Source organism: Vanacampus margaritifer, chromosome 15, assembly GCF_051991255.1.
Source record: "Vanacampus margaritifer isolate UIUO_Vmar chromosome 15, RoL_Vmar_1.0, whole genome shotgun sequence".
Lineage (NCBI taxonomy): Eukaryota > Metazoa > Chordata > Actinopteri > Syngnathiformes > Syngnathidae > Vanacampus > Vanacampus margaritifer.
Window position 1 is genome coordinate 16,391,963 of NC_135446.1, and position 11,785 is coordinate 16,403,747.

Here is an 11,785-nt window from a genome sequence, read left to right on the forward strand (position 1 = left end):
CCACTGTTATTATTCTAATCATGATGACATGTTTTTAAATGGATTATTATACGTTTTCATCAATAACACGCTGTCTGGTGGGGGTTCTTGATGGGCACGCACACACCAAATGATAAATAATAACCAAATCTACACTAAGTCAGGAAACAAAAAAAAGAGGAATAAAGTTTGTCAGAACACACACACACACCTCTGTCATGTGTCCACATGCTAATTAAAGTTTATGTTAATGACACGCTGTCTGCAAGTGAGGACACACGCACACGCACACGCAATAATATTTAATTGATTTCGGCTGCAATTATTCCGCAGCAACACTTGGACTGACGTGCGCTTGCTCGTCTGAAGCGGGTGACATCTTTTCAATGTTTTCATTAATAACAACTTGTCTTTCGGACACGCCCGCGCGCTGAATCTGTCGCTTGTGCGGATGTTCGTTTTGAAAGGTGTGCGGGGCGGAGGCCCGATGAAGGAGGGAATAAAAGCAGTGTTTGCGATCAAACAGGAAGTTTGTACGAAAAGGAGGAAACAGGAAGCCCGTCAAAGGAGGAAACAAACAGGAAGTTTGTGAAAAGAGGAAAAGGGATGGAGAGATTACCTGGCGGACGAGAGGAAAAGCCATTGTGACACTCCCTAATGCCATTTCCAAAGCAATCTGCTAAGTGCACCAAAGTGCGCGTGTATGCGTGTGTGCGTGTTCGCGGGCATCCAATAATAATCTTGTTGGCGACGACAACATCCCGCTCCCTGCTCCTCTCCCTCCATCACCTTCAATCCCTCCTTTCGGCCATTTTTAGTGGCGCTGCCAAAGCAGTGTGCTAAAATTTTAACACCAAAACCAGTCGCCTTTCTATTACGTCATGGGGTCATGTATACACGCAGCCAGGTTTTTCGCAAACGGGAGATATTTTTCTGCTGCTTGCCTGTCATCCATACATCCGCGGGGATGTTTTCATTAAAAACGAAGGTTTCTAAAAACTCTGGCCAAAGTGAAGATTTGCGTATTTCTTCAGCTCGGCGGGCGCGTGTTCGGTCGGTTAACTGAAGTTTTTCGTCGTCCTCTACACACGTCACTCAATCGCACACCTCAAGTTGTTAAAAAAAAAAAGAAGAAGAAGAAGACGGGGTGGATTCGCTTCCCTACAGGGGAGACCATGTTTGTATGTGTGTGTGTGGGGGGGGGGGGGGGGGGGGGGGGAGTGAGTGGGAAAAAAAAGTTGTTAAAAAAAGACAAGTGAAGCTTTTTAAGATTTGTATTTGATCCTCTTTGTTTTCCTCTATGCTCCGTTTATGATGTACTCATTTACTGTTTACAAGTATTCTTTAAAAAAATAAAAATAAAAAAGTCTTGTGTGCGCTGACAGCACTGATCCGCATATATACAGATCAGCGGCCAGTCCGTGCTTGTGTGACGTATGGTGAAGTCACGTCAAGACGAGCAGTATTTGGCTGACTACTGCCGTCTAGAGGCTTGGAATGCATCTCATTGTAGGCCCAATTAGTGGAAGTGGCGTTGTCAAACGGAGGCGTACTCTGATTGGGTAGGATTTGGTGAACTGTTTGGTCTGGCATTGTTATGAACGTACACATTAATGCGGTTAGCTGTGAATGTTGACTTTCCAGTCGCAAATAGTGTGAGATAGGGATTGTGCTGGCCCGCGAATAGCAAAAATCTGCGTAGAATTGACACCCATTGAAGTTGAAATTAGAAGGAAAAAATATACAGTATATATTATTTTCTAAAATATTGAAGAAGGAAAAAAAGTCAGTGAAATTGCTGAAATGCAAGTATGGGGGGGGGGGGGGTTTCCACTGTACTTACACAATACTTTGTGGCTTTTTTTTAAAAGTTGCATTTGACAAATACACCATAAAGAAATAAAACTAACATTAAAAATAATAAAAATGAAGCACTTTTGACCAAAATAAATTAAAACGATACACTCTAAAAAAATTTTTTTTTTTTTTAACTAACTGACTTAAAAAAAAAAAAAAAACTATAATGAAAAATCCATAGCTATTATAACACTGCTGCAGTATCGCAATTACAGCTCTAAAATGGATCATTTGGAGAAGTTTGGATAAATAACTTTTTTTTATTGCACACGCTCCGTATGTACATTAATACGAACAGCAGATTGAGAAGAACTGAACAAAAAATACAAATAAAAAAATCATGTATTTAACCAAACCATAAGTTATGAAAGTCCGCTAGTTGAACGCTAACACACCATGCTAAACGGCTTACCGCAATGCTAACGAAATTAGCAACGACGCAATGGCTATTTGGACACAAATGATCAGCAACACATGTAGACAGAAAATTAATCGATTAATCGACAAGTAATCAGTTATCAAATTAGTTGACAACTAATTTAATAATAGAGTAATTGTTTGGAGCCATTTTTTTTTATTTAAAATTGTCCAAATCCTCTGATTTCAGCATATCAACAGTGATTGGTCAATGATTTCTGTAGTCCTTCAAGAAAGAAGACTGATTATATTCTGTGTTTGATCAAAATAAGCCCTTTTAAAAAAAAATCACTATACGATACGAAGTACGAATTAACCACCAATTGAATGGTTAATAAACGGGGGGGAAAACGCTTTTGTAATGCACTTAAATGCAAAATTAAAATGAATACAATTAGTCGATTAATCGATAGAATAATCGATAGATTAATCGATTTAAAAAAATATCCGATAGTGACCGACAATATAAGAATAGCTATAACAAGCATACATTATTTATCCTCAGCGAAAACTCAATATTACTGCAGCTTTTTGAATGTCTGCATTGTAATTTGTTTGAACTCCGATCCGTGCATCCTAAATGTCATCTTCGGACCAAGACTATGTACCATGTAGTTAGCGGCCTACTCAAAAAGTCAAACACACACATGCGCGCGCGCACACACAGACACACACAAAAGCAGAGTGGATCAAGTTATTTTCTACGGTGCAGCGGGTCGGATTTCTTACTTTGATCTCCACCTCTCTACCCATGATCCCTCACTCCCCGCTCATCTAACAATACAGAGTCAACGAGAGAAAGAAAGAAAGAGAGAGAGAGCACCTCGCAAGAATTCCCAGAGAGAAACTGACATCGCTGTTAAATGCCACAAACGGGAAGCGCGGTCGTCGGGTCGCAGCCATCGCGCGCCGTGAGACGAGCGCGTTCGAGATCTCGCGCGAAAGCCGTCGCGCGAGGGCACCTCTACTCGACTGGCAAACGACACATGCAAACTGATAGGTCGCTTTGTACTAGACACACTCACGCATACTGCATGTGCACACTCGGGCAGTTGCGTTGCCTTCTGGCTGAGGTGTGCGTTACCATCCACTCTGCTCCATTAAAGCAACTTAATGCTCCTTGGAAAAGAATGGAAAAAAATGCCAGCTGATCTAAAACTGGTTCAAAGTGAGTCCACTTCGACAGTGATCAATGCTCTAAAATGGGTTATTTTGAAATGTTGGGCTAAATCACTTTTTTCCCCATTGTAAATGTTACTGTATGTAAATTTGTTAACATAAAAAAGAAAATAAAGAGTTGTATTTTTCAAAATAAAATCTAAATGTAGTACAACCTTAAAAGTAGTTCACAGAAAATTAGTAGCAACGACTACTCTTTTCCCCAAACAAAACAAACAAACTGAGGTTAGCCATGCTAGCTCACTAGCTAGCTAGTAATCCGCCTCAGTAGGAGATTCTGTATACGTTTCAGCAAAAACATTGTGGCTGAACCATATGGCAATATTAGCTAAAAAAAAACCTAATATTTTGAATGATTTTAAAAGCGTTTTTACATAGATAAAATCAAAATGGAGCACAACAGTAAAAATAGTACGACGTCATAGTAGAGATGAACTGATGTTAGCCATGCTAGTTAGCTAGCCAGCTCCGCCTCAGTAGCAAGGTTCACAAAACCTATTTGTGAATTGGCAAATTGGTTCATTTTAACAAAGGAAAAATATCTTATCGTTATCTTGAATTTGTCGGCGTGATGGGTAGCGCTCTCGCAAGATGTCACCTCTTCAATGTTAAAGGAATACTTTGACTCATTGAGACATTTTCAGCAGTAGTCGACTGAAGATGACATCACCTGTGCTGAGGAAGTAGGTAACGACCAATCATGGCTCAGTTTGCTGACCAAACCCAGAAAACAGGCGAGCCATGATTGGTCGTTACCTACTTCCTCAGCACAGGTGATGTCATCTTCAGTCGACAGCAAGTGGAAAAGGCATTCATTTCACATAAAAAACATTTTAGTTGTCAAATTAATTCTGGACATTAACAAATTATTAACTTTTTACTGCTGAAAACGGCTCAATGAGTCAAGTATCCCTTTTTTTTTTTTTTTTTTTTTAAAGCTAACCGACTGTCCACAAAAACAACCTCATACCTGGGTCTGAAATTGTGGAAATAAAATAGTTAACTTATACTTAATATTTAACCAAAATTACAACTCGGTCACTTGCAAAATATACAAGTTATCCATTTGCTTCGATGTCTAAATATGTTTTTACGCTCCAAAAAATATCAACGATGTCATCAATTAATTGACTTTGAAACGACATTAGCGGCAACTATGCAAAAAAAAAAAAATCTTTAACCGTGTGTGACCGTGTTGCTTCATCTTCTGAATGTGTGTGTGTGTGTGCGTGTGTGTGTGTTGTCTCTAACAGCCTGTCGTGATAAGAAGAGCCCAGAATAACACTTCGACATCAGTAAGCCCTCTCCTGTCACTCACTATCCATTCACACGTACACACACACACACACACACACACACACACACAGCTTCTTCCTGCTTAAAGGGGAAAACAGGACGTTTTTGTCCCGCCTTTTCAAATGATTTAACAAAATAAGCTCCAATTGTCTTCTGACTGACTCCATTATCCCCCCCCCCCCCCCCCAGTTTTGTCAAACTTTGGTTGAGAAGGTGCACCTGCACTGTGTTGACTGCCAGGCGCAGATGCACGCTCAGTGGCTGAGAAGATGAAGCCCAGTGGGAGTTCATCTTTTTTTTTTTTTTTTTTTTCCTTTCCCAGCTCATGATTTGAAGAGAGGGTGGGTGGATGGATTGGGGGGTGGGGGGGTCACTGGAGGAATGTCAATATGATTTAAAAGGGTAGGGGGAGTGTGTGTTCAGCAACAATGGCCCTCCAGCTGTGTTGTTGCATGTGCATTCGCATGATTCATTATTACCTCTGACATGTACCGCTGTGATTGTGGTGGACGTGAAGAACAAAATGAATAATTGTACATATTTCCAACTGAACGGCGAAAAAGGAGATACATTGGAATAAATCCACACAATTGACTTCTTGAAGTTTAGTTGAGGAAGTTGCTTTGAAATAGTCTACATTGTGAACTCACCTGGCGCTGGTGCAGTCCTGGTACAGGACCTCAAAGTCCTTCCTGGAGATGAGCTTGCAGCGGTTGACCCCGGGCTGGATGGCGCCGAGCCCCCGCAGCACGCGCACCTGCTCCACGGTGCACACCACCGGCGTGATGTCCAGCCTCTTGAGTTTGGTGTAGACCGTGTGCAGGCCGCCCACCAGGTGCTTCAAGAAGAGGTCGAACACCTGCGGCAGGCAGATGAGCTCCTGGCCGTGAACGCCGAAACTGGCCACCTTGACGCCGTGCACTTCCACCAGCTTGCACTCGCCGCACGGCCCCTGCCCGGACGAGCTCAAGGCGGACGAGCCCAGCGAGCCCAGTCCGCCGAGCCCGGACACCAGCGGGGCGGCGGCGCCGTTACCCAAGCCGGGCAGGAAGCCGCCGAGCACGGTGCCGCCGCCGCCGCCGAGCCGCGGGGACAGCGAGTGCGGGTGGGAGTTGATGTGAGCCGGGCTGGAGGTTCCGCTGGGAGCCGCTGAAGTGTGGACCGTCTCCGGAGGCGAGCGGTAAAGCGTGGCCGGAGTTGGGGCGCCCGAGCTCGCCGGGAGGAGTGAAGGGGAGCCGGGGAGCGACATGCTGGAAGTCTCCCGGAGTCTCGTGTTCTATTTTGGTTTGTCCTCTCGTTGAAGTCGTCGCGGGTCTCGCGTTCCACCGTCGCGCACTTGTGCCCTACACGTCCGCTCTGCGAGTACAAACCACTCGCTTGGAAGCAGACGCACAAACTTGGCCCCGCCCCTGCCAGGAGAGCGACATGCGGCTAGGCCAATCAGAGACGTCGCCGTGCAGGACAGCCGCTGCGATTGGTCAGGAGGGGAGAGGGTTGGATTTGTGAGCCAGATGCTCTGGAAGAAAGTTTGTACAGTGGACCCCTGCATACTCGCGGTTAGCCACCCGCGAATTCACAAGATCTTTTTTTTTTTTTGTTCGCTTTTTGGGGGAAGTGGAGCCAACCAACCTCGCATTGTGTAAAACATATTAGAGGTTTATTATTAACATTTATTATTATTATTATTATTATTATTATTATTATCAAATGCATTTCAATTAGTATTAATTATTATGCAGATATTCACTATTCATGGGTCGGCCCCTAGTGGGTTTATGAATTTAATTTGCCACCAGGGGCAGTGTATTGCAGAAATTCATAAAAAAACAAAGAAGAGTTTCACAAGCGACACTGTAAAATGCAGTAATTGATTTGCAGAGGATAAAGAATATATGCCTATAATTATTTAATATTACTGCTACATAGATGCTAATTGTTGTGTCTATTATGTGTTAGCATAAAGATAGTACATTGTGTGGCTTCTCATTTTTTATGTTTTTGACAATAAAAAATAACAGAGGCGCTAGTAAATCACGTTCCTGCTGTATTTGATACTTTTGCTGTGTTGTTAATGAACAAACAGGCTCTTTACATCCATTCCTAATGCACGTGGGCGCGCAGCGCCGCTCACGTTGACCTTTGATTTGCTGAAGGTTGAATATTTGAGGGTGGGGGTTGAAAGCAAACTAATCGACACCAGGAGATGGTAGAAGTGAAAGAAGATTAAAAGCAGCAGCGAGGAGGAATTACTCGTCCGTAAATGGGATTGAGTGGTGTGGATTACAGACCGGCTGCTTTTTGTAATCCCGTGTAATCCCATTACACCGAGACGCTGCGACTGAATGGGGGGAGAAAAAAAAAAAGGAGGGCGCTGTTACCTCACGGAAGATGAAGCGCACGCTTTGGACAACATCAAGCGGCGGCGAGAGAGAGAGCGATGCCACGGCCAAATCGCGAGGAAAGTATCTCATCGCGACGAGAGGTGACAAGAGCAGCAAAAGGAGCAAAGTGGGAAAACCTGTCACAGAAATTGCTCTCGGTCCCAGGGGGGGATGAGGTTGGGAAGGATGTCGAGCTAATGTCACACGCAGCGGTCTGAACATCACTAGAGGCCTTTGCTATTTTTTTATTAATTTTTTTATGTGAGCTTTAAGTCCGACCGTCCGTCTCTCACTCACACACATTGTAGCTTTCATTAGTGTGTGTGCATGTCAGCAAATTTATGATGATCCACCGGAGTTCTGTAATGGCAGTCGGGGTCCGTGGCGAGAAACCAGGGCTAGTTGAATGCTAAATGCTAACGGATGCACAAACTGCCTACGCCCTAATCGCTATGTAAAGATTGTTTGTTGACTTTTTTTTTTTTTTAAGGTCCATTATATAAAAATCCTTATATGGGTCATTCCAGAATTGGAGGACATTTTACGTCCCACCCGTCAAATTTGAACTAATCCACATACAAAATACTAAAACATGCCGTTTGTGGTTTTGTGGCTAGGATCTGATTCCAAAGGTAGCTTCAGTCCCGAAGCTGCGTCTCTACTTCCTGTTCTTAAAATAAGTTGCAACAAAGATGCTTTTTTTCTTCCTTTCCAGAACCTTCCGGCCGTGGGAAACAAACTTTGATCGTCAAAAGCATTCAATACAAATTCCATCACAAACCTCCCGGTGCTTCCTTCCTTCCTTCCATCCCTCCGTCCGTCCTCCACCTCTCCTTCCCGCTCTGCCCTTCATCCCCCGCTCCCCTTCTTTATCACACGCCACATAAAAGCCGCTCATCCAGAAAGAACAGACTTGATAGGAAGCGCGGAGGAAGAGCGCGCCGGGAAAGATGGCGGGATGGGATGATGTCAACGAAAACTCGTTGGAGCTTTTGACCAGTCGTCGTCAGACTTCGTCCTTTACGTCAACTTAACTCACTTTGGTTCGCCTAAATGAAAAACACGACTTTTCTATTCATGATGCCTTTGCCGGCAGCCATGTCGGCACACTGATTGATGACGGTTGCCGTCGGTTACCGGAGTGTCCTGGTTTCCGTTTATACCAGATACTTTCTTTCTTTCTTAAGGTTAAAGGCCTTAAAGGCCTCAAATGAGCTAAACTTGCACTTCCCAAAAGTTGGGTTCGCCACCACATTCCAAATGACAGCTACCATTAGCCACACTGTTTCCAGTACGAGACAAGCGACGCACCGTCTCCAAAAGCAGCCCATGGTTAAGGAGCTTTAGAGGATATTGTGTCATGTTAATTTCATTATTAACGTCTAATCAGCGCCATCCATCACAATGACAGCCCCCTAGTGGCAGCCTGCTGTCAACAGCGATGCCCAACCAGTACTTGGGGAGGGGTCACATGGGTCCACCGAGTGCGCTCAGGCAGTCCTGCTTTAAAGAGGATCGGTGTAATCATATATTTTTTTAAAGATATATTTGTTTTCTTGAGCATTTTTCAACTGACAACTAAGTGGCTCAGTAAACCGCAATCACATTTGTGGTTCTTCGCAGAGGATAAAGAGTATAAGCCTGCTCGTTGATGCTCATCAATGGCATTTTGCATTGTGTGTTAGCATTAGCTGCAACTTCTTGTATCTCGAGTCAAGCTGTCTCTGTACTTTGACTTTTACCTTTCTTTAAACAAGTATTGATTACTTACAGTAAATACGCAGTTTGAATACTTTTTCCACCATTGATTAAATCGGATCCGGCTGATTGGTTGACGGGAATGCTCGTTTGAAGAGTTTCAAAACTATTACCAAAGCCGACATGAGACGACTGAGTCCGAGTGCCTTCAAACAAACAAAAAAAACATGGCGGGCCCAATCGCCGCCGCCAACTCCCGTCAAACTCAACGAGGACGCGGGATGTGGCATGGGAAAAAACTTTATTGATCCGAATGCCAGGCAAAATTACAGACTGGAAGCGGGCGCTTTGAAGAGAAGTTTCACTGTCGTTATCGTATGCCGCTATAATCCATCATATCTGCCAATCAAATTAACATATTTACACACACACACAAGCACACACACACACACACATACACGCTCTGAGGCCAAATGATTAGTGCTAGGTTAATTAGCGTTATAATTAATAAGCCGGCAGACGTGCGTGTGTAACGAGCAGTTAAATCATATTCATTCCAACATTGATAAAGCAATAAAAAGAGACTTTTAACTAGAAGGGTGGATATCACTTCAGCACACAGCCATCACCATTTATATCGATGTATTAATTAAGCGCGTTTGTGTGTGTGGTGTGCGTGGACGGCATCAGACCCGCCGGGTGCGATAAGGCAAGAAAGGGAGGGGGTGGAGCATAGACGCCATTGAAGGAAAACGGAGAGGACGAACGGATTGATGCGATGCAGTAAAGTGTGACCTGTTAGCTTGTGCTTCGGGAGTTTGTTAAAAATATGGCGACACATACACCTCTGGAAATTTTTTATTTTTTTTTATAAAATAATTTTCAAAACAATAATATTTAGTGTAAAAGTAACACTCCATGAAGAAAAAGAAACATTGCAAACAAGGCTTGTTAAAGCGCTATCTTAGAATTGCTAGCGCTGCTATTTTATTGTCGTTTTTATTTATTTGTTGTTGTTGAATCTTGTGAGCCAGTTTTAACACCGCAAACTTCACCTAGAAGTGTACAAAAAGGAGTGGACACTCGTAACTTTTGTTCGTCATCGACTAATTGTCCAATTGTGCCTGCGAAAATGAAACAGCAAAACATGCTTGGTTAGCTTGCTTAGCTAGCATGTCACAGTAATGGCTAACTTTGCTGCTATATCCGATTAAAACGAACAAAATTCTTTTACCGTTAACTAATTAAAAAAGTGGTAACTTCAGTAGAAAACGACCTCATAAGTGCCCAAACTTTTCGCCACGACTCCGAAGCGGTCAATAGGAAGCAGCGTGGAAATGATGGCGTCCCGAGAACCTTGTTGCCGCGCCACCGTGAGTTATTGGCCCGCGTTCGCCCGCCAAGGTCGAGCCGGGACCCCGCGAGGCCTCCGTCAAGGTGAGCTCAATAAAACACTCGGAAGGTGAAACCTGCCGCCGGTCTTATCGGCCACCATCCCTCCCTGCGCTTCTGTCGTCCTAACGACCGCGATGGAAGGCCGGGGTGGGGGGAGGAGGGCGTAATTCTCGCATCTTTATCGGCACAATCACGGACACGGGGAGCCACACAAAGACAAGTTGCTAATGAAAACACATGCGAAAAGTACTACACTGGACCACAAGAGGGCACCAGTGAGAAGGCACCTTTTTCCTGCTGTGCTGTGGGGTGTTGGAGGGCGAAAAATGATGAGAAGATCAATCATGAGCTGTCAACGGCGATTAATAGCGTATGAGGACAACATATTAATGATACACACTCAGAATTTAATTGCTTTTAGGGTCAGAAAGCAACACAAAGTCCTTAACAGGCCGCATAACACGACAAAAATATCAAGTGGGCAACAACAATGAAATTAACGATCTCAATGAATTTTGCTTGTTTCAAACATTTTCTTCCATAAAAATAAATAAAAATCAAGCTATAATGCAGGCTGTCATTGTGATTTTGATACAAATCTACAAAATAGCAACCACATAGATGTATAGAGTTCCATCACAGACCGGAAGTACGTATGGCGTGTGAAGTAAAAAGCAAACAAACCGGGAACAATGTCGTCTGACCTGCTGGAGGATCCGTTGCCGAAGCGCGCGCGCGCGCCTGTGTTATGGCGCGTGCGCGCGTGCTGACCTTTCGCAGCGTTAGCCAGTCTCAGCCATCACAGGAGGTATTAATGCACTAATCACATTAAACGGAGCGTCATTAATCATCTCCGCTCAGCGCTGTCACCGCCACGCAACGCCTAATCAACTCTATTGTTTACGGAATGCACACACACACACGCACACACACGAGTGCGCTGGGAATTGCAGAGTACAATGATAACATCGCATTATAGCAATTAAACAATATAGATAAACAGCAAGAAAATCAGTGACCATCTTTTGGCAATTGCTGGGGACGGCCGGTCACATCTCCTCAGTAAATGAGTTGTTTTCCATAGAGGATGATGAATATACGCCATCGAGTACTTTGGATCGATGGATTTTGTTTCATGTTTTCCACCTTTTAAAACACGAGCAACCTGGCTTCTCTCTTTCTCCCCATCACCCTTCAACTTTCATCCTCTTCACTCTGCAAGCCGGCTGACTCAGCAGCAGCGTCATTAAGTACGGGCAAAGGAAAAGATGTGCACCCACACACACACACACACTGCATCTTTAATGATCACACACACACAGGGTGGTGCCCTCATTACGACAAATATATGCATGCGCATCCGTTGCTCCTCCTAACAGACACCCTCCATCTTTGCAAATTGACTTTATGTTATATATCCAGGTATGGCATTCTGTGTGATAGAAAATATGATTTTTTTCCACGTTGTGTGACTCACGTGACTGTTGATTTGGTCAAACTTTCTTCAAATCGACATGGAACAAACATGGTCTGCGGTGCCCCCTGGTGGCCTAAGGGCGAATGGCTATGACACCCGTGAAAGT

At 44.0% G+C, this 11,785-nt stretch overlaps 1 protein-coding gene across 1 annotated transcript in view; it reads right to left on the reverse strand.

Moving 5' to 3' along the window:
- The window catches only part of LOC144034819 (dachshund homolog 2-like), a 34,425-nt gene extending 28,306 nt beyond the window's left edge, over nucleotides 1-6,119 (reverse strand). Inside the window, exon 1 of the mRNA XM_077543893.1 lies at nucleotides 5,379-6,119. Coding sequence (XP_077400019.1) covers nucleotides 5,379-5,977 — 599 coding nt within the window. The 5' untranslated portion in view covers nucleotides 5,978-6,119. The remainder of the gene's footprint in view (nucleotides 1-5,378) is intronic.
- Between the last annotated feature and the right edge of the window lie 5,666 nt (nucleotides 6,120-11,785).